The sequence below is a fragment of the Taudactylus pleione genome, unplaced genomic scaffold, assembly GCF_031769625.1.
Source record: "Taudactylus pleione unplaced genomic scaffold, aTauple2 ptg000454l, whole genome shotgun sequence".
Classification (NCBI taxonomy): domain Eukaryota; kingdom Metazoa; phylum Chordata; class Amphibia; order Anura; family Myobatrachidae; genus Taudactylus; species Taudactylus pleione.
Genome location: NW_028284856.1, coordinates 3,961,486 through 3,985,987, shown reverse-complemented (window position 1 = coordinate 3,985,987; position 24,502 = coordinate 3,961,486). Strand labels below are relative to the sequence as shown.

The window sequence follows — 24,502 nt, the reverse complement described above, 5'->3', positions numbered from 1 at the left end:
TATCTGTCCATCGGCAAGTGTGTACGGACAATCAGCCGACCACCCATACACACACAGCAGCAGCCGCGAGGAGGGGGTTGGGACACGCCCCCTACCCACCCCCAGGCCAGCGGACCTGCTGCAGCATGTAGATGATGGTTGTTCAGCGTATTTGAACGACCATCATCTGCAGATATATCGCTATAGTGTGTACCCATCTTAAGTCATTAATAAGTGACATGTGCAAATCAGATGTGTTAATTGACCTGTCTTAATTGCAGCTCTTCCTTTTTGGCTTAATAGAGCGTGCAATAAGGTTACTTGCTCCTTGAAGCGGCATTGGTTTCATTACCTGGACAAAAAAAATAAAGTGCTTGAACGATGTGTTAAGATGTGCCTCTTCCTGAAGCTGGATCACTGAATCAAAGTGCTGGTGGTAGATGTGGGCATAGACTCGGAAAAGTCGCTTTAATATTATTTTAGCCACAGACATAAAGTTCTTCGGGAATGGGACACCTACAAAATAAATGGTATTATATAATAGAAATAAACATACATTAGCCAGACCAAAACTATTCATTGCACATAACAAACTAATATATCTGTATGAACAAGTGCCTAAGGTACTTGGGTCCTTCAAATAACTAATCATAAAAAGAAAAGGTTGACATTGTGAGTATCACTATCACTGGATCTTATGAATCTACTATTCACACAGTGTTAATATAGGGCCTGATTCAGAGCCGGACGCAATTAGCGCTCGCTCGTCCAGAAAATAGGGGTGGCTATTCAAATGATCCGTTCGCTGTTTGCGGTCTGTTCACGCCTCTAGGTCTGAACGAGCGTACAAAACTTGCGGTCGTTTTTTAGGAAACTACGCCCCCTGGCCGCTCGCATCCTACGTCATGTCCGCTATTTGTTAGATTAATCGAGTACATCGAACAGGGTATGAACTGCTCGCTATTCTTGTGGTTGGTTTTTGCTACCACAATTTTGCGAGCAGTTCTGGCTATAAAATAACCCAGTGACGTGGTCAATGACGCTGCTGTTTTAAATATGCACACCCATAAAACGCCCGTTTTGACCTTTAAGCACGCCTGCGATCGGATCTCCACTCCCCGTTTTCAAGCACCTTCCCCTGTTACCACCCACATACGCCTCTTTCTGTCACTCAAATTAGCAGGCATTCGCTATTTTGCGAGCACATGAATTTCGGCCGCACTGACTGGTTCGCGCATGCGTATAATGATCCGTACGCATGTGCAGTTGGGCAAACATCGCTCAGAGCGAACGAGCTGCCGCTTACGAGTGGCTCTGAATCAGGCCCATAGTTCCTTTCAAAGGGTCTTGAGATTCAATTTTACTTAATTCCTTCTTCTCTCACGGCTTGGGCAAGGCAACATGGTCACAGCTTAGAATCCTGGGAGTTTCCAAACAGACAACTGTGGCATTCTAAAGTAAGGCTATGCCAGTTACCGCATCATTAAAGTCCATGAGAATCAGTGGCGGAACTTGTAAGCGGTTGGCCCAGGTGCAAAAATATGTTTTGGGCCCCCTCCTCCGCGGAGAGGCAGTGGGTGATGGGAATAGGTAGAAGATGATAAATAGTGATAGAGGGAGAGGCACTGGGTTACAGGGGTACAAGCACACAGTCCTGTGCACTACGGAGAATGGGGGGGAACATAGACACCTCTGCTCTGTATGTGAGAGGGGGCCCAGCCCCTGTGCTTTCCTCAGTTCGGCACTTGGTCAGGCAGGCTCTGGCAGTACCAATTACACCAGCCTAGAGCTGCTTCTAATTCACCCACAGCTGTCTTTGAATTAGAGCTGTCTGTGAGTTAAAGGCAGCACTGATCATTGGCGCTGTTAGGTGGTAGGTCTCCCCTATCGGTCCAGCTTAGATGGCAGACTGATGCGGCTGCACACACATAAGGTCAGGTCCATCTCTCTATGGTAAGCGGCAGGTCCCTCAGGCAGAGGGGCCCACTCAGCTCCCAGCGCTGGACCAGTCATCCAACCATGGTCAAAATGGTCGGGCAGCGAATACGGGGAAAACTCATTGCTTGTCTGGGGAGCAGTGGGCCCCTTAGTTTTCAGGGGCCCTGGTGCAGTGCACCTGCTGCACCACTGGTAATTCCGCCCCTGATGAGAATGTTGTTCCCCTGTCGCATCAGAGCAGATCTCATGTCAGTGTCAATTAATGTTAATTCTATTAACTTGCAATTATTTCAAACAAAGGGCAAACTGACACGTACAAAAATAATAATAATAACATAACATTAACAAAACTCATTAAAGCTGAACAGTAGTACTGTATGTAATGCCCCTTTGGTTAAGCACCAATTAGTGGACTGCACCCAGTAGTTAGTGGAATTGAGATTGGGTTTGAGTGGCAAAATTGTATTTAAATTGCCTCTCAGAGGCCCCGATAAAAACATAGTAGGGTTGGAGTCTCCACAGCTGTTCTCTATATATTCTTATTAATGTTCTGAAGAACTATGAGTTGTCACTATAAATGCTAAAGGGATGAATGTTCCTGAAAAAAACCAAAACCAGATGCTTTGGTCTTTTCGGGCTGATATAAACAATGTAGCTCTTGTACATAAAACTAATTTTAAATATAGTATTTCCCCCTCTCCAAATGATTACTATCCCTATATTAAAATGTTTTTTATAGTGGCAACTCTGCCAGGAAGACGATCAGAGTGGCCATATTGTTTGCTAGACACCTACCTATTACTGATGTCTCTCAGCATGTCAGATCTATAACCAAAGCTTCTCTTTTCTTAATTTACAAACACCTAATCAAGGGCAACCTCTATTTATCTCCTACATGCTAGAGAAGGCTGGGGCTTTTTTGGAAAGTGTTGTGGTGGTGGGTGGAGAATTTGATCATAATACATTGAATAGAGCCTCTCACAGGCCCGGTAAGGTAAGTAAGACGCATCCTGCACGAGCACCAGCTGGCTGACACCTGTAAGATATCCCATTCTGTGGATATAGACTATACATTCTTCTCCTGCCCCCACCTGGTTTATTGCAGGATTAATTATTTTTAAGCCACCGACATTTAGGGGTAAATTTACTAAGCTGACGATTTCTATTCGTTTTCATCCGAGATCAGTCTCGGATAACATCATCCATTATCATGTGTTTCATTTTTCAAACAGATTAGCAAATTTACTAAGCTGCCGAGTTGCTGTCATTTGTGTTCGATGGTCATTCGATATTGTGTTCAATATCATTCGTATTTTTAATTTCTATTTAGCATTCGGTTTTGGCTAATTTGAACGAACAGATGCCTGCACGGATCAGGGAGATCCATGATATATGCATCTGTGTGTAAAAAAATAAACACAGATGCGCGGACTGATCAGAGAGAGCTGTGATACATGCATATGTGTGTAAAAAAATAAAACCTGTGTAAAAATGAAAAAAAAATGGCGTGGCTCCCTCCCCAAAAGAACAACCAGCACCGGGCTTTGCAGACCCGGTACTGGTTGTGCTAAATACAGGGGACAAATTACGTTGCTTCTGTGTTTATTTTTTTACACACAGATGCATGTACAGTATCAATGATCTCCCTGATCGGTGCATGCATCTGTGTCGGTTGACATGTGAAACTCAAATGGAAAAAGGTGTTCTATTTGAGATTTCTATTTGGGTTCTTTTTTGTGTCTTTTGCGCCTGATTTGCACTGTATTTCGGCCGTTAAAACAAATTCAATGTCCTATTGATGTCTATGGCAAAATGCTGCCGAGTTGGACTGATGGTCTATGTGTCCGAAAACATGTTACTGTCCGAGTTATAGGTATTGTCGCCAAAGTTTTAGACATCGAATGGAGCAAAGTCGGCAGAGTTAAGCCTTTAGAAAATTCTGAATATTTAATGATCGAATTTGCCTCATTCGATGTCAGTTGAAACTTAGTAAATTTCCCTACTAAACTTACTTTCTGACATTACTATAGACCTAATCGCCTGCTCAGTTCACGCTCCTATGTACCTTACGATATCCAAGCTCACGAGAATGCAGTAAAAGACTATCTTCAGTCTCTTAGCTATTCCACTCTATCCACATTAACAGATTTTCTTGAACAGCCCCTCCTTCTAGAGGAGGAAGAGCAGGTGATCTCTTTGTCTCCCACCGGCTAAAGCCTGGGACTCAACAGCTTTCATAGCCTAATAAATTCACGCCTCTACTGGTCCAGGCTTTCAACTCCTACTCTGATAGGACCCATTTCTCTAAGCAATCCCTAGAGGGCCACATTACAGTCCTATCTAAAGACCCCATTTTATGCCCAAGTTATAGGACCATTTTGCACCTTAATATTGATATGAAACTAAAGCAAATCACCTGAAACTCTTGTTGCCGAAGTTGATTCATGGAGATCAGATGGGCTTTGTCCTGAGGGCCTGATTCAGACCCGGTCGCTAGCAAGCGATCGCTCGTTGCTGGCGATGTTTGCTAATGTGCGCATGCGTGTACTTTGTAGTGCGCGTGCGCAAACTAGTACGAGCGATCGGGATGCGCTCGCTCGCCCAGCAAAGACAGCCCAGTGGAATGAGTGACAGGAGAGGCCGTTTGTGGGTGGTAACAAGGGCAGGCCACTGGAAACGGGGGAGTCGCGTTGCGAACGTAGGCGTGCCTGAGCATCTTAATGCCGTTTCAGAGGCGTGCATAATTAACGGGAAGCGTCATAGTGCACGTCACCTGGTTGAATTATACACTGAAGTGCTCGCAGTGCTTGCGATACGGTACAGTCAAGTGCTGCGGTCAGGTCTGTTGTACCCCAGTGTACCGATGGTTGCATACAATTCCTGGCGATGACATGCGCAAGTGGTTGTCTTAAGACTGGCCGCAAGACGCCATCTTGATAATGAGATCGCAAGATGCCATTTTGCGAATGGCCAGCAAGCGCCATTTTGGATAAACTCACATTTAAGTACATATGGCGATATTACTATTAGCACCATGCGATTGCATCTTTCACCATTTCTCATATACACATTAATACGCACAATTGCACTGTTAACTAGTCGCATATTAGCGAATGCATAAGATCCTATATGAAAATGCTGTTTATTAGCTTTATGCGCACGCATCTGCTCCAAGTTAACTAGCGTCTTTATATCAAACCCCGCATACTCACACATTACATATCCACATACAAGGTTCCATAAGCTTTAAGGGATAAGATTTAAGTTCGTTCATTTAGTATAAATGCTGTGAAATAAAGATTATTTGGTAACTAAGGTTTTATACATGCTAAGTAAGCCGTGTTTGGTTTTGTAATGATGCATACTCTTTCAACAGAATTCCGGTATTATCGGTGTGGAGATCGCATCATGCATTCTCAACTTATGGACCGCAGAGACTTCAAGCAACAAAATGTATATTATATGAACAACTGTTAGGATGTTGCATGAGGCGGGAAACCAGAGACCCCCAGTTGTCGGAGGCTGGGTGGGGTCTATTTGAATCAGCCTGTTAAATGCTCTGTAACAGATGCATCCCCCTTGGGAACCAATGGCATCAGCAACAAACTTCTCTATTGTGTTGTCTATTTCTGGGGGGTATAAATATGTGTGCTCCAACACTGGGTTTTTAGTGTTCGTGCTGAATGCTGATTGACGAGGGGTTTCTTGCTGATGCCTAACATCTGGTCCGGAAGCGCTGCGTATGTATACTGTACTTGGGTCTGTATAATTCCTTTGCGACTAATTGTGTCTGGATCAATAGCGTGTAACTGACTGTACTTTTATCTGAATAATACTTGTGCTTTGGAACCACAGATTCCAGGTCTGAAGTCTTTATTTACTGTATGACTGCGTACGCAAATTAGCGTCATCCTTAGAAGGTATAGGCAGGATATTAGAAGGTATAGGCAGGATATTAGAAGGTATAGGAATAAGTGTATAGAGGTTCTAAGGCAGTATTGTTAGTCGGGGGCTCGTAGTGAAGTCACTTACCTACTCACACGGTATATACGGTTATCGATATTTCAGCAAAGGGTGGAGTGGCCACATGCAGGGTTTACCTGCAACCACTTTGTGCTGAAAGATCGCTATCCGTTTCCGTGTGAGCCAAAAGCTGACTAGAATCAAGGGACAAGAGAGGGGTTATCCTTTGTTGATAGAACCTAACTTTTAAAGGGGTGCCGCAGTATTGAGTACGCGGCTGAGTCGCAGTTTTGCGCACAGCAAAGATGCACTTTTGCAGACGCAGCTAAAAAGTTGTCATACGGTTGTGTGGTAGACGCATTATTGTGTATGCGACTGGTCGCACAATAGCTTATACTACTTCCGGTTGTGCTGCCACGTGTTTAAACAAAGCCGTTGAGGTTTACATTTTTCAATTGTTATCAATATCTGGGTTAACGTGTATTTTTCTGTGCAGGAAAAAGTGTGTAACAGTGAGTATTTGTTGGTAGGGGTAACTTGTTCCCTACAGTTAGAGGTACCGTATGACCTTTAAGGGCTAAGTGCTAGTCGCTCGGTAAGCAGCTTTACCGTTCTATACACAGTAGCAGGTGTACATGTTGTATTTGTTGTAGAGAGGTGCGTGGAAGTAGCCGACATAAACTTCCATAGGTGTGGAAGTTGCCTTACTAAATCTTATCCGGGTGTGGAAGTTGCCTTTTTCAAATCTTATCCATGTGTGTGGGCGCTGCCGATTTAAATCGTCCACAGGTAAGTGAAAGTATCTTGATTTTCTTTCACCAGTTTAAATCTTTATTGAAAAGCGTAGGATTTGTCTCAGAATGGGAGCCGCGCAAACAGTAGAGATGTTAGACAATGATGTGCTGCTAATGGAAGCGCCGATTGGATCGGCCCATCGTATTATGCATACTAAGTATGGTACTTATGCAATAAGGTATTGTGATTTATGGTTTAAAATGATGATGAAGAGTGTTAGATCGTTTCCCAGAATTGGTATTTTTGATAAAAATGTACTAGATAATGTCCGGGATCACATCAGTCTGATGCGCTCCCGAGAGAAAAAGGTAAAATATCATCAATGTTTAAAGTTGTGGCAGCATGAAGGGGATGCGTGGCTTAAAAATGCGCAAGCAACGCAAACAAGCGTTGTGAGCGCATTGCCAGAGAATACATCCGCGACGCTAAATTGCAATTTCGGGCGGGCCGCAAAATGGCGTGCACGTGCAGCAAGGTAGCGTTGTGGAGAGTATTGCCAGCAGTTCACGCTCACCTCCCCCACCTTATGTGGATGGAGGTGCAAGTACAGTTACCAAAAATACCCATAAAAATGTAACAAGCAATTTGTACCCTCTCTTAAGCAACCATAAAGAAAATGTTTATGATGTGGATGATGAGCCTATTGTAATGTCTGCCATTTCCCATGCTGTGCAAATGATAGATGCTGCATCACCACAATGACGAGTGGTGCCGCCATCTCCATCGGTAACAGCAAGGGAAGTGTTAACACCCTCTGCACCCATAGAGGAAGTTGTTAATTCCATATGTAGCAGCAACAGATTAAACCCCCAGCCAGGTAACAAGGTCAAAGGTAGCAGCGCTGCCGGTCTGCATCCCATTCGGACAATAACCATTCCAAATGGAAATGCAGATGCGAACGGTGTAGTGCCCACGAGGGAAGTGGTAATGCATTGTCCTTGGACAAGAGCAGAACTAAATTCCATCATAAATGACTTCCCCGATCCCAAAAAGGAACTAGCCAAATGTCAAAGATTTTTCAGAAATTTCGGTAGTTCACATGAGCCAACTAATAAAGATTGGCGTGTGGTGTTAAGGGCCTGTCTACCAAGCAATACCGATGTGACAAAATTTATCACGGATTGTGTATTAGATGGTGACGTTCCCTTAACAGACCAAGTAAACCAAGGTAACATTTCCCGCATTGTAACTCAATTGGGTATATATTTTCCAGTAGTAGTTAACTGGAACAAAATTTTCACCATTAAGCAAAAGGAGAGTGAATCTGCAGAAGATTATTGCGACCGGGCTCTGCAGGCTATCACCCAGTACACTGGGATAGAAGATATTAAAGATAGCACTCACCACAGGGGAATGATAGTCACGGTACTCATGGACGGTCTGAAAGAGAATTTAAAGACCCGGGTTCAGACCTCAAAGCCTGGCTGGAGGGGACTCACAATAGATATCCTCATAGAATCTGCCATAGAACATGATAAAAACATCTCAAAGAAGAGAGAGACCCAGAGCGAAAAACTAATGGCTGTCAGTATCCAAGCTCTGTAGGGTATGACGGTAACATCACAGCCAACAGACACACTCGTACCTGCACACACACTTACATCTGAACAGTTAAATGCCCTCTCTAACCCCACACAACAACAAACACAGCTCTATTCCACTAACCCAATACAACCACAGGTCCCATACTACCCACAAACTTCATATCCCCCACAATACCCTTACCCTCCCTATCCTTACCCATATCCACCACCTTTGCCCTCTGCTCAAACCTCACAACAACACATGTCTTCACCCGATCCACGAACATGTTTTAATTGCAAGCAAACAGGACACTTAAGTGGAACATTATCCTTTAACAAAGTCCACAGAGGTTACTATTGGGCCATTGCATACCAGGCATTGTTTCCTTCTGACTGCTGCGACTCCTACTAACCTGCTGGGTAGAGATCTGTTATGTAAAATGGGATGTGTTATATATTGCACCCCTGATGGTGTATTTTTAGATATCCCAGAGAGAGTTGCACATGAGGTGCGGGATATGTTGGACACTCCCCAAAGGATAATCTATCACTCTACTAGTTTAAATGAAAATCCATCTCAGGTAGATGAAATGTTGTCCCAAATTCCAGATTCCCTTTGGACTAAGGATGGCAGGACACTGGATTAATGGCATACGTAATCCCTGTAATGGTAAATTTAAAAAGCGGTAGGCAAGCTCCAAAAATTCCCCAGTACCCACTAAAACAGGAGGTAGAGCTAGGGGTTTTTCCAATAATTGAGCGATTATTGCAACAGGGAATTTTAGGCCCTCATTCAGAGCCACTCGCTAGCGGCAGTACGCTCGTTCCGAGCGATGTTCGCACATCTGCGCATGCGTACGGTTTTTAGTACGCATACGCGAACCAGTCAGTGCGGCCGAAAATCGTTGGTACGCAATATAGCGAAGGCCTGCTATTTTGAGTGACAGAATGAGGCGTATGTGGGTGGTAACAGGGGAAGGTGCTTGAAAACGGGGAGTGGAGATCCGAACGCAGGCGTGCTTAAAGGTCAAAACGGGCGTTTTAAGGGAGTGCATAATTAATACAGCAGCGTCATTGACCACGTCACTTGGTTTTTTTTAACTCAGAACTGCTCGCAAAATAGCGGTTGAAAACACCAACCACAAGAATAGCGAGCAGTTCATACGCTGTACGATGTACTCGATTAATCTAATAAATAGCGGACATGACGTATGGTGCGTGCGGCCAGGGGGCGTTTTTATCAAAAAAACGAGCGTATGTTTTGCTCGCTCGTTCAGACTTAGAGGTGGGAGCAGACTGCAATTTGCGAACGGATCATTTGAATAGCCACCCCTTGTTTTTGAACGAACGACCACAAATAGCGAACGGCTCTGAATCAGGCCCTTAGTTCGTACAGCTAGTGTAGCCAACAGTCCCATCTTTCCAGTGAAAAAGAGTTGTGGGAGGGGTTATAAGCTGGTACAAGACCTTAGAGGTGTTAATAAAGTGGTAGAGAGCCAATTCCCTGTAGTACCAAATCCAGCTGTCATTCTGATGCAGATCCCACCAAATGCAACCCATTTCACTGTCATTGACCTCTGTTCTGCTTTCTTCTCTGTGCCTCTCCACCCTGACTGTCAGTATCTATTCACATTTGCATACAGAGGTGTACAATATACATGGACACGGTAACCCCAAGGTTTCATAGACAGCCCCAGTATCTTCTCCCAGGCATTGCACGACTGTTTACAATCTTTTCAACCTGCCAATGGATCTGTTCTAATTCAATATGTGGACAATTTATTGCTATGTTCTGACTCGTTTATGTCATGTTTGAATGATACTAAACTTTTGTTACTTCATCTCTCGCATACAGGACACAAGGTGGCTAAGAACAAACTACAGCCGTGCCAATCCAGAGTAAAATATTTGGGACACTGCCTAACCCAGGGGTTACGACATCTTACAAATGATAGAATCCAGGCCATACAGAACATGACAGTGCCGCAGAATCAACAGCAAATTCGTACCTTCTTGGGAATGTGTGGATACTGTAGAATGTGGATCCCAGGTTTTTCAATTTTGGCCTTGCCTTTACAGGAATTAGTCTCTTCCTCAAAGCCCGATCATGTCATACACACAAAGGAATCAGAGCAGGCTTTCCTTAATCTTAAGGATAGTCTGACAAAAGCTCCTGCATTGGGAATACCTGATAATGAAAATCCTTTGGATTTGTATTGTACAGAAGCCGATGGTTGTGCTGCACAAAAACATGGTGATGCCAGTAGACCCGTAGCATACTACAGTGCCCAATTGGACACTGTAGCAAGATCACTCCCCACTTGTTTGAGAAGTGTAGCAGCTACCGCTCTATTGGTGAGTAAAAGTGAGGACGTAGTACTGGGTCATGATATGATTGTCTACACTCCCCATGCTGTATCTGCTCTGTTGAACTCAGCTCAAACCAGACACGTCTCTTCGGCTAGGTTTTCCAAATGGGAACTAGCTCTAATCGCACCCGCAAACATCACTGTTAAACATTGCAGGACGCTGAATCCAGCAACGTATTTACCATATGTACAACATGATGTACAAAGGGTGGAAGGAGGCGAGTTGCTAGCGGGAGGTGAGAGCGGACATAATGATACGCACGATTGTATGAAATATCTGAATCAGACCTTTACTGCTAGACCTGAGATACATGACACACCTCTACAGAATGTGGATGTGACCTTTTATACGGATGGGAGTTGTCATAGACAAACAGACACAGGTGAATTATGTACAGGTTATGCTGTTGTAAATGACACAGACATCATAGAAGCTAAACCTCTTGGTCCTCCTCACTCCGCCCAGGTGGCAGAGTTAGTAGCACTAACTAGAGCGTGTGAACTGGCAGCAGGCAAATCTGCTAACATTTACACTGACTCGAGGTACGCGTTCAGGGTGGTGAACGATTTTGGGGCTCTACGGCGTCTGAGAAATTTTATGACAGCAGCAGGCACACCAGTTGCACATTCCGACACATAAAACATCTTTTACAGGCAATCCAACTGCCCAAAGTGGTGGCAGTAATTAAATGTAAAGCCCATACATGTGAGGATGATCCGGTGTCACTGGGCAACAACAGAGCCGATGAAGCTGCAAAATGGGCAGCAGGGTTAAAAATGTTTTCTCCAACTGAAAAAAATTATGTCTTTCCAAACAATTGATATGCTGAAATTAATTGAGATGCAAAATTTGTGTTCAATTCAGGAAAAATCCATTTGGAAGTCCAAGGGATGTGAACAAGAGTCCTCCGGGCTCTGGACGGACGGACAAGGTAAACCAGTAGCCCCCAAGGCATATTACCCCTGCCTGGCTGAGGCAGCACACGGTCTGACTCATCTGGGAAAACAAGGTATGTGCAAGTTGGTGAGAGCATACTGGTGCGCACCAGGGTTTTCTTCACAAGCAGAAAAGATAGCAATGTCCTGTCTGACCTGCTTGAGGAACAACATAGGGAAAGCGATCCCTACCGAAACGTCCCACATTCCACTGACTGATGGACCTTTCCAGGTGATACAAATTGATTTCATCCAATTACCACCCTGCAGGAATCTTAAGTATGTATTAGTGTGCACTGACGTATTTTCTAATTGGGTTGAGGCCTACCCAGCGGCCACTAATACTGCTGCATTTACTGCCAAGAAAATAGTTCAGGAATGTGTATGCATGTACGGTATCCCTAAAATCATCGAGAGTGACAGGGGTACTCATTTCACAGGTGATATTTTTCAAAATATGTGTAAGCTGATGGGTATTAATAGCTGACTTCATACCCCCTACTGACCGCAAGCCAGTGCCAAGGTAGAGAGGATGAACAGGACTATTAAAAATAAGTTAAGTAAAATCATGGCAGAGACTGGACTAGGATGGCCAGAAGCGTTACCTTTGGTAAGCGTTACATAAGGACCACTGCTAGACCCCCTCTAAATCTGTCCCCATTTGAAATACTGTTCGGTAGACAACCTCATTTGATTATAAGTCCACAGGAAGACTTGAAGGATAACAACGAGGTAACTGTAAAGTATCTCATATCAATGAGTAAGCAGTTAAAGCAACAGCAGCAGAAACTGAAATTGTTGTCCCATGATATGCCTGACACTAACTGTCATGATGTTGAACCAGGAGAATATGTTATGATCAGAAATTTTTTGCGTTCAGGTTGTTTGACTGATCGGTGGGAAGGTCCGTACCAGGTGCTGCTGACAAGTACTACATCTTTGAAGGTGGCTGAGAGAGATACCTGGGTCCATTCCACTCACTGCAAAAAGGTCAATCAACCGGTGGAGAAACAAGTCGGAGACAAGGCTGATAGCATGGACCTGTCGCTCGCGAGCTTGTTCCGGGAAGATTGAAAAGGTCGTAGTGAGATACCTCAACTAAGAGAAATTTGCAGGTCTTGTTGTGACAATGGACGGGCCTGCTGTGTTCATTTTCATATTCTCTTTTAGAGTGTTCACCATCCTGGTCGGTTCGGGAATATCCAGTTTGTGTGATGGAAGACCGATTGTGGAAATGGGAGCTGATGGCAGTGCTGATGGAGTGGCGTCAGGAGGAGTACAATGCCAATCAGGGGAGTGTATGACCAATCTTAGTACTGTTATTGTTAAGAGAGCTGTCATTCCGGATACTCGGGGAAGGTGTGGAGGTTTATTTTCTGAAGATTCCTGTATTTGTGAGCTTTGTGGGTCCCTAGTTGATGAGAACTGTATCCAACGGTGCCAACCTAAATATAACCCGTACTGGGGTGGGTATCCTTTAGAGGATTATCATAGCATGGTAGGCAAAGTGTTAAATCAAACTTATTGCTGGGTGTGTTCACATGTGCCACAGGGACAGCATAATGTAGGGTTGGTGCCATTTCCGCTGAATATCATGGAAATTATAGAATTACAAAAAGGGAAAACATTGGATGGAAAATTCCTCTCATCCAAACCACCTCATTTCAAACTCTACCAATTCCAAGTAGATAGATCACTATTGTGTTTACACATAACCAACCCTAATAAACCCGGGAGTTCGGAAGTGACAGGGAATAATCAGATGATGACCTCACAAAGAGCTGATAATGAGTCCATAAACCATGATCTGTTACGCTCAATTAAATCTGGTGGGAAACATTTTAGGTATCGGTATACATTGAGTTCCACCAAAGAAATTATTGGTAAGGTGTCAGATGGTTATTGTGCTAAAATAATACAGCCAGAAACTTGCATGTACCAGATGGAAGACCCATAAATAGGATTGTTTGCAAGGGAAATGTGCTTAATGATAATGATGCATACCATTCCTTATGTTCTCCCTGATAATGTATATTTTATATGTGGAAGAAAAGCGTATAAGTGGCTCTCCACGAGTTCCGAAGGTTTGTGTTACCTGGGAAGAGTAGTCCCAGAAGTTATGACCCTCACACATTTTGAAATGCTTGGTATACATAAGAACACACCATCACCATATCTTCACACACAATATGAACACAGAGGCAAAAGAAATATGATACCCGGTGATGTGCACAAAGCCACTCAGTTAATTAGTGAGACAACTGGATTTCAAGTTTTAGTCGCACTGGATCCCACCAGGATTGCTTGGGGTACATCCAATTTTAGGTATATTCAGGAAATGCTAAATTGATAGATAATATCACCGAGATGTATGATGACACATATACAGGGAGAGAATTGCAAGCGTACAAGAAAGAACTGGTGCAACACAGGCTAGTGTTAAATTATCTAACTGCTGTTACTGGAGGGTATTGCGTAACGTTAGCCACCCAATTTGGAGCAAAATGTTGCACCTATGTCACCAATGATACCAGCGACCCCAAGGAGGTGATAGACCGGAAGATGGATGAAATTCTGCAGCTAAAATGGGAGTTTCGTAAGAACCATAACGCTTCAGTGGCTGAAGTAGGGGAAAAGATAGAAGGATGGGTTTCATGGCTGAACCCAGTGAAATGGTTCTCAGGTCTAGGGGAATGGGTTCAGGAAGTGATCGCCAGCATAGGCAAATTCTTGATCCTTATACTGATTGTCATCATAATAATTGGCATATGTGTCCGTTGTGTTCCTATTGTGTTGAAGTGTGGAAAATGTAAAAATAGAGTAAAATGCAAGAACAAAACGATGATGGTGATCAGTAATGACAATATGAATACCGAGGTAAATATAAAACTGCATTACAATCCTGAACTAGGAAATACCATCATTTAATGTATTATATTTAGACGTGCATAGAATGTATTATTGAAATGTTATTTTTAAAACACCTCAGATAATGTAAAGTCTCAATTCCCCTTCAAGACTGCCTTTATAAGACTGGTGCATCCCCACACCTTTCACATGATCTTCCAAGATCCGCGGTGTGCGTATAATAGTAGTTTTATGTCCCCACTCAGAGACACATTATTGATGGATTAAGAACCACCTTGTGCCATCCCATAATAACACTAAATCATATGTAAATGTAAGCCTAAAATATATATTTTAAAATCAGATTGTGATAGCATGTTGTTCGCTATCAAAGGGTGGACTGTCGAAGCTGGATTATTGGCTGAGACAAGATCAGTTTAAAATTGAATCGCAGCGACGCCATCTTGCGACTGACCGCAAGACGCCATCTTGGAAATTAGATCGCAAGACGCCATTTTGCGAATGGCCGCCCAAGCGCCATTTTAGATAAACTCACATTTAAGTACATATGGCGATATTACTATTAGCACCATGCGATTGCATCTTTCACCATTTCTCATATACACATTAATACGCACAATTGCGCTGTTAACTAGTCACATATTAGCGAATGCATAAGATCCTATATGAAAACGCTGTTTATTAGCTTTATGCACATGCATCTGCTCCAAGTTAACTAGCGTCTTTATATCAAACCCCGCATACTCACACATTACATATCCACATACAAAGTTCCATAAGCTTTAAGGGATAAGATTTAAGTTCGTTCATTTAGTATAAATGCTGTGAAATAAAGATTATTTGGTAACTAAGGTTTTATACATGCTAAGTAAGCTGTGTTTGGTTTTGTACTGATGCGTACTCTTTCAACAGAATTCCGGTATTATCGGTGTGGAGATCGCATCATGCATTCTCAACTTATGGACCGCAGAGACTTCAAGCAACAAAATGTATATTATATGAACAACTGTTAGGATGTTGCATGAGGCGGGAAACCAGAGATCCTCAGTTGTCGGAGGCTGGGTGGGGTCTATTTGACTCAGCCTGTTAAATGCTCTGTAACAGATGCATCCCCCTTGGGAACCAATGGCATCAGTAACAAACTTCTCTATTGTGTTGTCTATTTCTGGGGGGTATAAATATGTGTGCTCCAACACTGGGTTTTTAGTCTTCGTGCTGAATGCTGATTGATGAGGGGTTTCTTGCTGATGCCTAACATCTGGTCCGGAAGCGCTGCGTATGTATACTGTACTTGGGTCTGTATAATTCCTTTGCGACTATATGTGTCTGGATCAATAGCGTGTAACTGACTGTACTTTTACTTGAATAATACTTGTGCTTTGGAACCACAGATTCCAGGTGTGAAGTCTTTATTTACTGTATGACTGCGTACGCAAATTAGCGTCATCCTTAGAAGGTATAGGCAGGATATTAGAAGGTATAGGCAGGATATTAGAAGGTATAGGAATAAGTGTATAGAGGTTCTAAGGCAGTATCGTTAAAAGTTATCAAACTAGTCCACTATGCCTCTCTGTCGGCATCGCATTCAATCCTTCAATAGATGCAGAAAAGGCTTTTGCCTGGTTTGTGGGTGTTATGAAGGGTTTTTCTGAGACATTTAGGATTAGGGCATATCTGCCTCCATAGAATCCTGGCTCTCTATGACTCTCCATCTAAGAGAATTAGGATCAATGGCTCACTTTTTGATGACTTTGATACAACAAATGGCAATAGACATGGTTGTCCTCTCTCTTCTCTTTTATTTGTACTATGCATGGAGGCATTGGCGAGAGCCATTAGATTAAACCTAAACATTTATGGTATGCAACTAGCAGGACAGTAATACAAACTAGCTTTATTTGCAGATGACCTGTTGGCACTGATTACAGAGCCAGTCGTTTCACTTCCTAACTCAATTTCTGTGTTCAGGAATTTTAAAATTAAGTACTCAAAGTCTGTTGATATGAATTTGATGACACCTGCTCCCATGGTCATTGGTTTGAAACATGCCTGGCACCCTACCTGGCTAAAATGTCATAAACATATGGGTGGACTACAACTTTCTCATATTACCAATCACTACCATGCCATATTGTTGAACCGCATTCTTGAATGAACCCATTCTAAAGACTCAGGGCCTGATTTAGATCCACACGCAAATGCAAATGCAGCAGCGATTTCTTACGGATTGCAATAGCGAAAATATGCTAATATCTCTAAAGCCTCCCCGAGCATAGGGACGCTCACTGCTGGCTTCTCTTATCCGCCTGACGAAGTGCAACATAATAAACATCAGGAACATTGACGTATTTTGAGCAGTCAAGCAGCTTCTGAATAAGTCTGACCTGTCTCAAACACTGCTGTTCTCCTGACACGCAGAGGGTCTCATGCTGTGAAGATCACAAAGGCTAATTATGCACGCCCATGAAACAGAATTTAAATGGCCTCTACATTTGCCTAGTTTCCCCCCTGTTACCACCCCCAAAAGCTGACTACCTGTCACTCACTTTGCGATGGATTCCTATGTGTGCGTGATCACTAATCAATCGCTGCGTGTGCATATTGCGGCTCTGGCGCATGTGCAAAGCTTAACAATCTCTCCACTTGTATGAAACAATGACTTTGCATCTGAATCAGGCCCTCAAAACAATAGATCCTGATGGAGTAATGTTGCTTCGTAGGGCTCCATAGAAGTAATCACTTGGCTTCCAACACTCCCTATTATGATTATCTCATACTTCCAACTTTGCGTTGTTGGAGAAAATTGGCAGTGCTCTCTCACATCTCTTCACCAACTTCACCTCTTATGACTTCTTATATAATCCTGACTTTGCCCCAGGTCTTCATGCTCCTTCATTTAAACTTTTGGTGGTAGAAGGTTTTTTCCACGTTGACCTGCTGCTGTGTTTGCTAGATATACCCTCTTTCTCATACATACAGTCATCCTGGCAATAACTTTACTTAAAGTTTTGGAAATATGTACAACTCTCTCATTTCCTAACCACCTCCATCAAATCTTCCAACCTCTTTGTGGCCCTTACCCCTTTTGAATCTCTCTGCGTTTCCACTCAGATATCATTCTATTTCCACATTGTATACATTACTTATTGAGACCCTCTATCATACACTTCCTTCTTTCACATCACCATGGGGGAGGGACTTTCAAAGTGTGGTACACTGAGAAAACAAAATCTTCCAAAATACACACGTTAGTTCTTTAAGCTCTGCAACCTTAGAGAATTTTTAGTAAATTTCTCTTCAGTATAGGCACCCTAGCTTACTCTGGATAAGTGGTGGAGATGTAAAATGGCTCCTGGAAGCTTCTTACAATTCTGGTGGGATTGCCTAAATCTTTCCTCCTTTTGGACATCAGTCTTCAAGTGCTCAGAGTCAATTCTAGGAGGCAATGTTCCAAAGGATGAGGGAGGTGAACCGCGCTCACTGTATAGGCTGTAGGGTTTGGGTTTGGAAAGAGAGGGCGGGAGGGGGGGAGGGGGGAGTGTAGGGAAGGGAGAGGAGTGGAGAAGGAGATGTGCGTGTGTCTGGATGGGGGGGGAGGTTGGCAAGTGCTGCACCTATGGTAGGAGTACCTGTTCCTACCTGGATTGTGGACTAGTAATTAATCATGGAACCTCCATGATTAAGGCACACGCCGAAACGAGTTGGAGAATCCACACCAACCCCCTTCAAATACTCCAAGTCCTACACCCCTCTCTGCTCAGCAGAGAATCCCCCAGCTGTACGCAGGGTGGTGCGTCACAAGGAGCCGCCAGCACCTTCGGCGAGCGGCACCCCCGCCTTGTGCGCACACCACTTCCGGCGGCAACCCATTGACCTCATCAACAGGAGCCGCGAGCAGCCGCCAGACTCCACACCCGAGCGGCATCTATCACCAGACACCCACCCCCATCTGCCCGCCGGCACACGCGGTACATGGACTAGCCAGCAGCGCACCTCCCGCACCCCGGAGCCGCTACCCCACCGCAGCCCGCCCACCTACCCGGGCACAGCCACACCCAGCATCCAGAGGCACCCAACACCAGACACCCACCCCCGGTCGTCCCGCCGGCACACGCGGCACGTGCACGTTGGCAGAAGCGTGCAAACCTTTCCCAGGAGCCGCCAGCCCGTCACAGTCCGCCCACTCAACTCGGGTACAGACACCGCGCTGACGCAGACACCTCCAGTCTGCCATCAAGAACGCCACCACCGTCAACACCAGCACGTGGCACAGCCGCTCCAGGAGACACAGCAGAAAAAGAACAGCCTGCATCTACATCGCTGCACACCATCTAGAGACTGCCTATCACCATCCCCATATCGCAATGCCTACCCAGGCACCTACCAGTAGGTAAGTTGCACACTGTGCGGGATGCCGCCACATCACCCTCCACCACCACATTGCCGGGAGTTAAGACTGTTGACCAAAGGTCCAGCAGGGATTACGTGCTGGTCAAGAACTGCATGGCAAGGAGCCCCCAAAAAGGGTCCACCCACCTTCCCCCCCCCGTGCACGCATCTATCCACACCCCCTTACACCTCTGGGTCATTTGTTTTTCAAGCAGCACTGTGTCTACTTCAATAAAGCCTTTGACCCAACACTACCGCCTCAGTCTCTCTTTTAGACAACTCTTATACACCCACACACAGCACACACTCCCACTTCCCACAACAAGAGCGCGCCTTACCCCTAATTACTAATGTTCCAAAGGATCCGGGGTTCTGGCTGTTATATTTTTCCCCTGTCATGACCAGTGTCTACAATAAGTCCCTTTCAAAATATCTCAATAATCCAGCAAAGCTTTTGATTCCGTTCCTTTGGAGGTTGTCCTCTGCGGGTTGGGTACGGGACCCCGGTAGTCGGGGCACTGGCGATCAAAATCCCAACAGAAGATAAGGATACTAACCCTATTACCCTCCCCCCACTGCAGCCTAACCCTCCTCCTAGTCCCTAAGCCTAAACCTAACCCTTCCCCTAACCCTAAAAAGGGTTAGGGATGCCGGCAGTTGAAATTCTGGTGCCGGGATTCTGACTGCTGTCGGGATTCTAGTGCCGGGATTCTGAGCGCCGGCATCCCAACCACCATGATCTTAACTACATCCCTTTTTATGTCACCTCTACTCGAGATTGGTTTAAAAGAATTGATTACTATATGGACATAGATGATATTATTGTCTTTTCTATAGACAAGTACACCTACTTCTCTGCCACCTGTCTATCTGAGTTGCGGTGGTACCCTTCCTCTCCTTTTAGAGTGTTTGACCTGTAGTCTATTGTATGTGACTAGTCCACAATGCTCCTCCCTCACTCAGGTTGAGTGTGTGGTCCATTATACCACTTTTCCTAACCCCTTCCTTCCATCTCTCTCTGTCTTTCCTTACCCCCTTCTCCCATTTGTTTAAGGTTCCATGTGTTGTTAACTTTTTTGTTTTCTTATTAGCATTAAACATTTTGTATTATATATTGTATATCCGGGACACAAAGCACTATTTGTAATGTGGTACTCTCTTTACCATCTTCAAGTTTCTCTATGCCATATTTATTGTGATGTTATACGTTCTGGGATTTCTCCCATTGTTACATATATGCTATTGTGTTGTGTATTAAAAATTTTTTTAATAAAAATTGTTTGAAAAAAAGAAAAGAGATGGCCAAGACAAGTGAAGGTCTGGTACAGAATAGAGGCGTCAGGTAACAATAGCAGTGGCCAGAGACAAGAATGGGTTTTGTACACAGAAGCAGAGACAGGTAATAATAATAGCGGTATTCAGAGACAAGCTGGGGTCTGGTATACTGTAGCAGAGTAGTCAGGTAATAATAGCAGTGGTCAGAGACAGGTTGGGGTCTGGTTTACAGTAACGGTGACAGATAATAGAAATGGCCAGGGACAAGTAGGGATCTGGTACAGAGTAGCAGAGTCGGGTAATAATAGCAGTGGCCATAGACAAGCCGGGGTCTGCTATACAGCACCGAATGAACTGGGGACCTTTTGTGCATTTGTTGGATTCTTTTCTGCTCCATTTTCAGACTTTTAGGATCTCCCTGATGGAATTGAAATATCTACAGATGCTAAGAGTAGTCATTTTATTAATAATATTTATGTAGTGTTCTTCATATCTGCATTTTAAATGCCTCATAGTTCTGCTTATATATTGTCTCACTGGTGTTGTTGTATTAAGCAGTCAAAAGAGTGGAGAAGTGGAGCAATAGAGCAGTTGCCCATAGCAGGCAATCAGCTTCTACCTATTATTTTATAGAATGTACTTAATAAATGTTAGCTCGAAGCTGATTGGTTGCTATGGGCAACTTCTCCACTGGTATACTTCAATATCAACCCTACTGTAACGTGGGTTGGGTACAGGATCCCGGCAGTCGGGATGCCAGCGGTCAGAATCCGACAGCGCATCCCGACATTCAGAATCCCGACGCATGCAGGTAAGTACCCTAACCCTCCATCTTTCCTTCAGCCTAACAGTAACCCTCCCTTTCCACAGCCTAACTCTAACCCCCCCTCTGTGCAGCCTAACCCTAACCCTCCCTCCCACAGCCTAACCCTAACCTTTCTCCTAGTACCTTACCCTAAACCTAACCCTAATACTTACCATTCAGGATGTCAGCGGTCGCATTCCAAGCGCCAGGATGCCTACTACATCCCCTGTAACACATATGTGGACATTTATTAAATCGTGAGAGATAAAGTGGAGAGTGATAAAGTACCAACCAATCAGCTTCTAACTGTCATTTTAAAGGCTGTGCTAGAAAAATTACTGAAGCTGATTGGTTGGTACTTTATCTCTCTCCACTGTATCTCTTTCCAAGATTTGATAATTCTCCCCCATAGTAACAATTGATAAAAATATTATTAAAATTTTTTTCTGGTGTAATAAACACATTTTTATGTGAATACATGATCAATGCAGTTATTTGTACTGTTATATTTAGTTTTCAGGGACTCTTGGTAAAAGGCGCAGTGTTCTCTTTCTATCTAACTGTATATGTGCCTACTCTCATTAGTTAGTTACTGTATATTTATATATGCAAAAGTCTAATAGAGTGTATGATTTAGAAAACACCTCTGCGAATACATTTTAAAAATAACAAATACAGTAATGTATAATCATTATCAGATGTCTTTGTTGTGACTGTATTCCTACCTATTTTTGAGGGGAAGAGAGTTTCATCATCAAGTTGATCTTGTACCCAGGTCATTAGATAATCAATATATTTTGGGGCAGAACATTTAATTGGCTTCTTTATATTGGTTCCATCAGCCCAATGGTATTCATACCTAGGGAAAAAAAAACATGTTAATCTTTAGACATATTACCATCGATTTATAAAAAAAAATAGTGTCAAAACAATATTCGCTGATAATCCCCGTTTTTAGACAATTTATTTTTCACTGTATCCTATTTGTTCGGCAAAACAAATAGGTGGCCGAAAACACATAGGCTTGTGAACATATCACAGAACCTATGTATTTTCGCCATTGCTGCGGCGAAAACATGGCACTTTTTTCAGGGATTATATTTCAGGACACATCAAATCCCGAAATAAAATCTCTGATAAATTCCGGCGTCGGGCCGGACTCCGGGGCTAATTGGATAACCCCAGGGGAACCATTAGCAGCAGTAATTTACTGCTGCTAATTGGATACTGGCCAGTGTGTAAAAAGCTTTATCATTTACCTGTCTCTGACTTACTGAAACCAGTGGTATATTTGCTGGTGTAACGGATCTATCCTATCTATCTATCTATCTATCTATCTATCTATCTATCTATCTATAAGAATAAAAGTGCATGCATTTCTTGTCTTGTGTAATACATAAAGGGGCAGCCGCGGGGCTAAAGCTCGGCTCTGAGCAATTCAAATAGCGTCGCTACCCCACGTGGTAAGTCCCAAAGGGTGCATATTTATATAACGCATATTTATCCTTGCAACCTCAGGGGCTTACTGCGCAGAGTAACCCATAGATTCCGGGCACTTAACCAGGAATTTATGGGATAAAGTGCGTTAGCCGTGGATTTACCATGTGGGGAAATTGCCTAACAATTGAATAGCTCCAGGCATTAAACCCAGAGCTTTAACTACTCGGTAAACAGCAGCCAATTGACCTGCCCCATAAAGTATGGTGTGACTACATAGAGTCGGTAAGTCATATCTGCCATTTCAAAGACACATATTGCTCTCCACCTGTTTGTTGCTGTGTAATGCCCAATTTAATTAAAATAGGCTAAATAAATGGTGATAAATATTCACATTTTCTAAACCATGTATTGATTAATTCAGTAAAATTAATAATTCAGCCTGAGAAATACTTGAAAAACAGGAGAAGAGTGGTGGTGGTGGCTTATGCTGACATGTATTGGTAACTAAAGCAAGTGCTTTCTCATTCTATTCAAATGAATGCTTATTACAGCTATTTGACCAATGAATGGGAACCAAAGAATTCTCTTACTTTGGGCCAGCAGACATTACTGGGCAGCTCTCCTCTGTACAGAAATCTGTAATGGTTCCATACAACATATTGATCTGGTTGAAAAAATCCACAGCTGGAATTGAAGGGACAGCCTATTAGCATCATAAATACGAGCAGCTGGTGAATAAGTATACAGCAAATTTGGACCATGGCCATAAACAGTCACTGAGAACAAATGATGCAGTGCAAAATGAAAATAACCAATTAGAGCTAATCAAACTCATTTCATCAGTATTTGCTAAAGTGATTAGTTCTAATACACTGTGCTTCTCTGGTGGTGAAAACATTACACACTCACACAGGGAGATGTATCTTGCCTTGGAGAGAGATAAAATGAAGTAGGTGCCCGAAGCAACCAATCAGCTTCTAACTGTAATTTCAAAGAATGAACTAGATCACAGGTTCTCAAACTCGGTCCTCAGAACCCCACACAGTGCATGTTTTACAGGGCTCCTCACAGAATCGCAAGTGAAATAATTAGCTCCACCTGTGGATCTCTTAAAATGTGTCAGTGAGTAAGGAATACACCTGTACACCTGCTGGGTGACCTGCAAAACGTGACCTGTGTGGGGTCCTGAGGACCGAGTTTGAGAACCACTGAACTAGATGAATGACATTTAGAAGCTGATTGGGTGCTTTGGGTAACTTCTTCACTTTGGGGGGGACGATCCAAATAGCTCTGGAAACACCTTCCCGGGGCTATTCAGCATCACACTGAATTGAAATGCCCCTTTATCTCCCTCCAAGGCTTCATACATGTCTACCACAGTCAAAGCAGCTTCCTAATAATAAAAAGAGCCCAGTGGACTGTGCTGCTTTGCTTTGTCTAAGGGGACTTACATCCTTATATTTCATAGGATACAAAAGCTATTTTGTTTGTCTGAACATTAGGCTATTGGATACATAAAATTATGCAGAAACTCTTGTTTCAGCATAATTTTATGAAAAACCGGCTTAATAAATAGGCCTCTAAGAAAGGATTCCTCCAAAACAGACACTGTGGGGAGTTATGTTCAAGCCACATTTCAAATGTTATATCCATATAACAGAAGCAAACTGAATCACTGAGTGCTTACTATTCACAGCCACCCATTCATTGAGATCTTCTCCCTCCGGTAGCATGACAGCCATACGCAGGTTTCCACTGCCCAATGTAGCTTCTGCATGTTTCAGCAGCTCATACTGGTGGGAGCCTTCGGGAATACTCCTTTTTGGCTTAAAAGTCTTCGAAGAGCGATTGCCACTAAACAATATCAAGAGAGAAGACAGCTTGTATACTAATGTTCGAGGGTTTATTACTATTTTATCTACAGATATATAGCACTGATAGGGAGGTAGTCAGCGGCAGACGGGATGCCGATGGTCAAATTACCGGCTCCAGAATCCAGACCACCGGCATCCCGAATGTAAGTATCAGGGGTTAGGGATAGGCACTAGGGGGAGGGTTAGGTTTAGGCGCTAGGGGGAGGGTTAGACACTAAGGGGGAGGTTTGGTTCAGGCCCTGGGGAGGGAGGGTTAGGGGCAAGGGTTAGCGTTAGGGTACTTACCTAATGGTGTCAGGATTCTGATTATCAGGATGCCACTGTCGGTATTCTGACCTACGGCATCCC

At 43.6% G+C, this 24,502-nt stretch overlaps 1 protein-coding gene across 1 annotated transcript in view; it reads right to left on the bottom strand.

Annotated features, from left to right (window-relative positions):
• Positions 1–24,502, bottom strand: part of MOB1B (MOB kinase activator 1B) — a 75,744-nt gene that overhangs the window by 2,693 nt on the left and 48,549 nt on the right. The window contains exons 2-5 of the mRNA XM_088448239.1: positions 23,968–24,134; positions 22,871–22,964; positions 21,566–21,699; positions 332–495 (exon numbers count right to left, since the gene is read on the bottom strand). Coding sequence (XP_088304365.1) covers positions 332–495; positions 21,566–21,699; positions 22,871–22,964; positions 23,968–24,134 — 559 coding nt within the window. The remainder of the gene's footprint in view (positions 1–331; positions 496–21,565; positions 21,700–22,870; positions 22,965–23,967; positions 24,135–24,502) is intronic.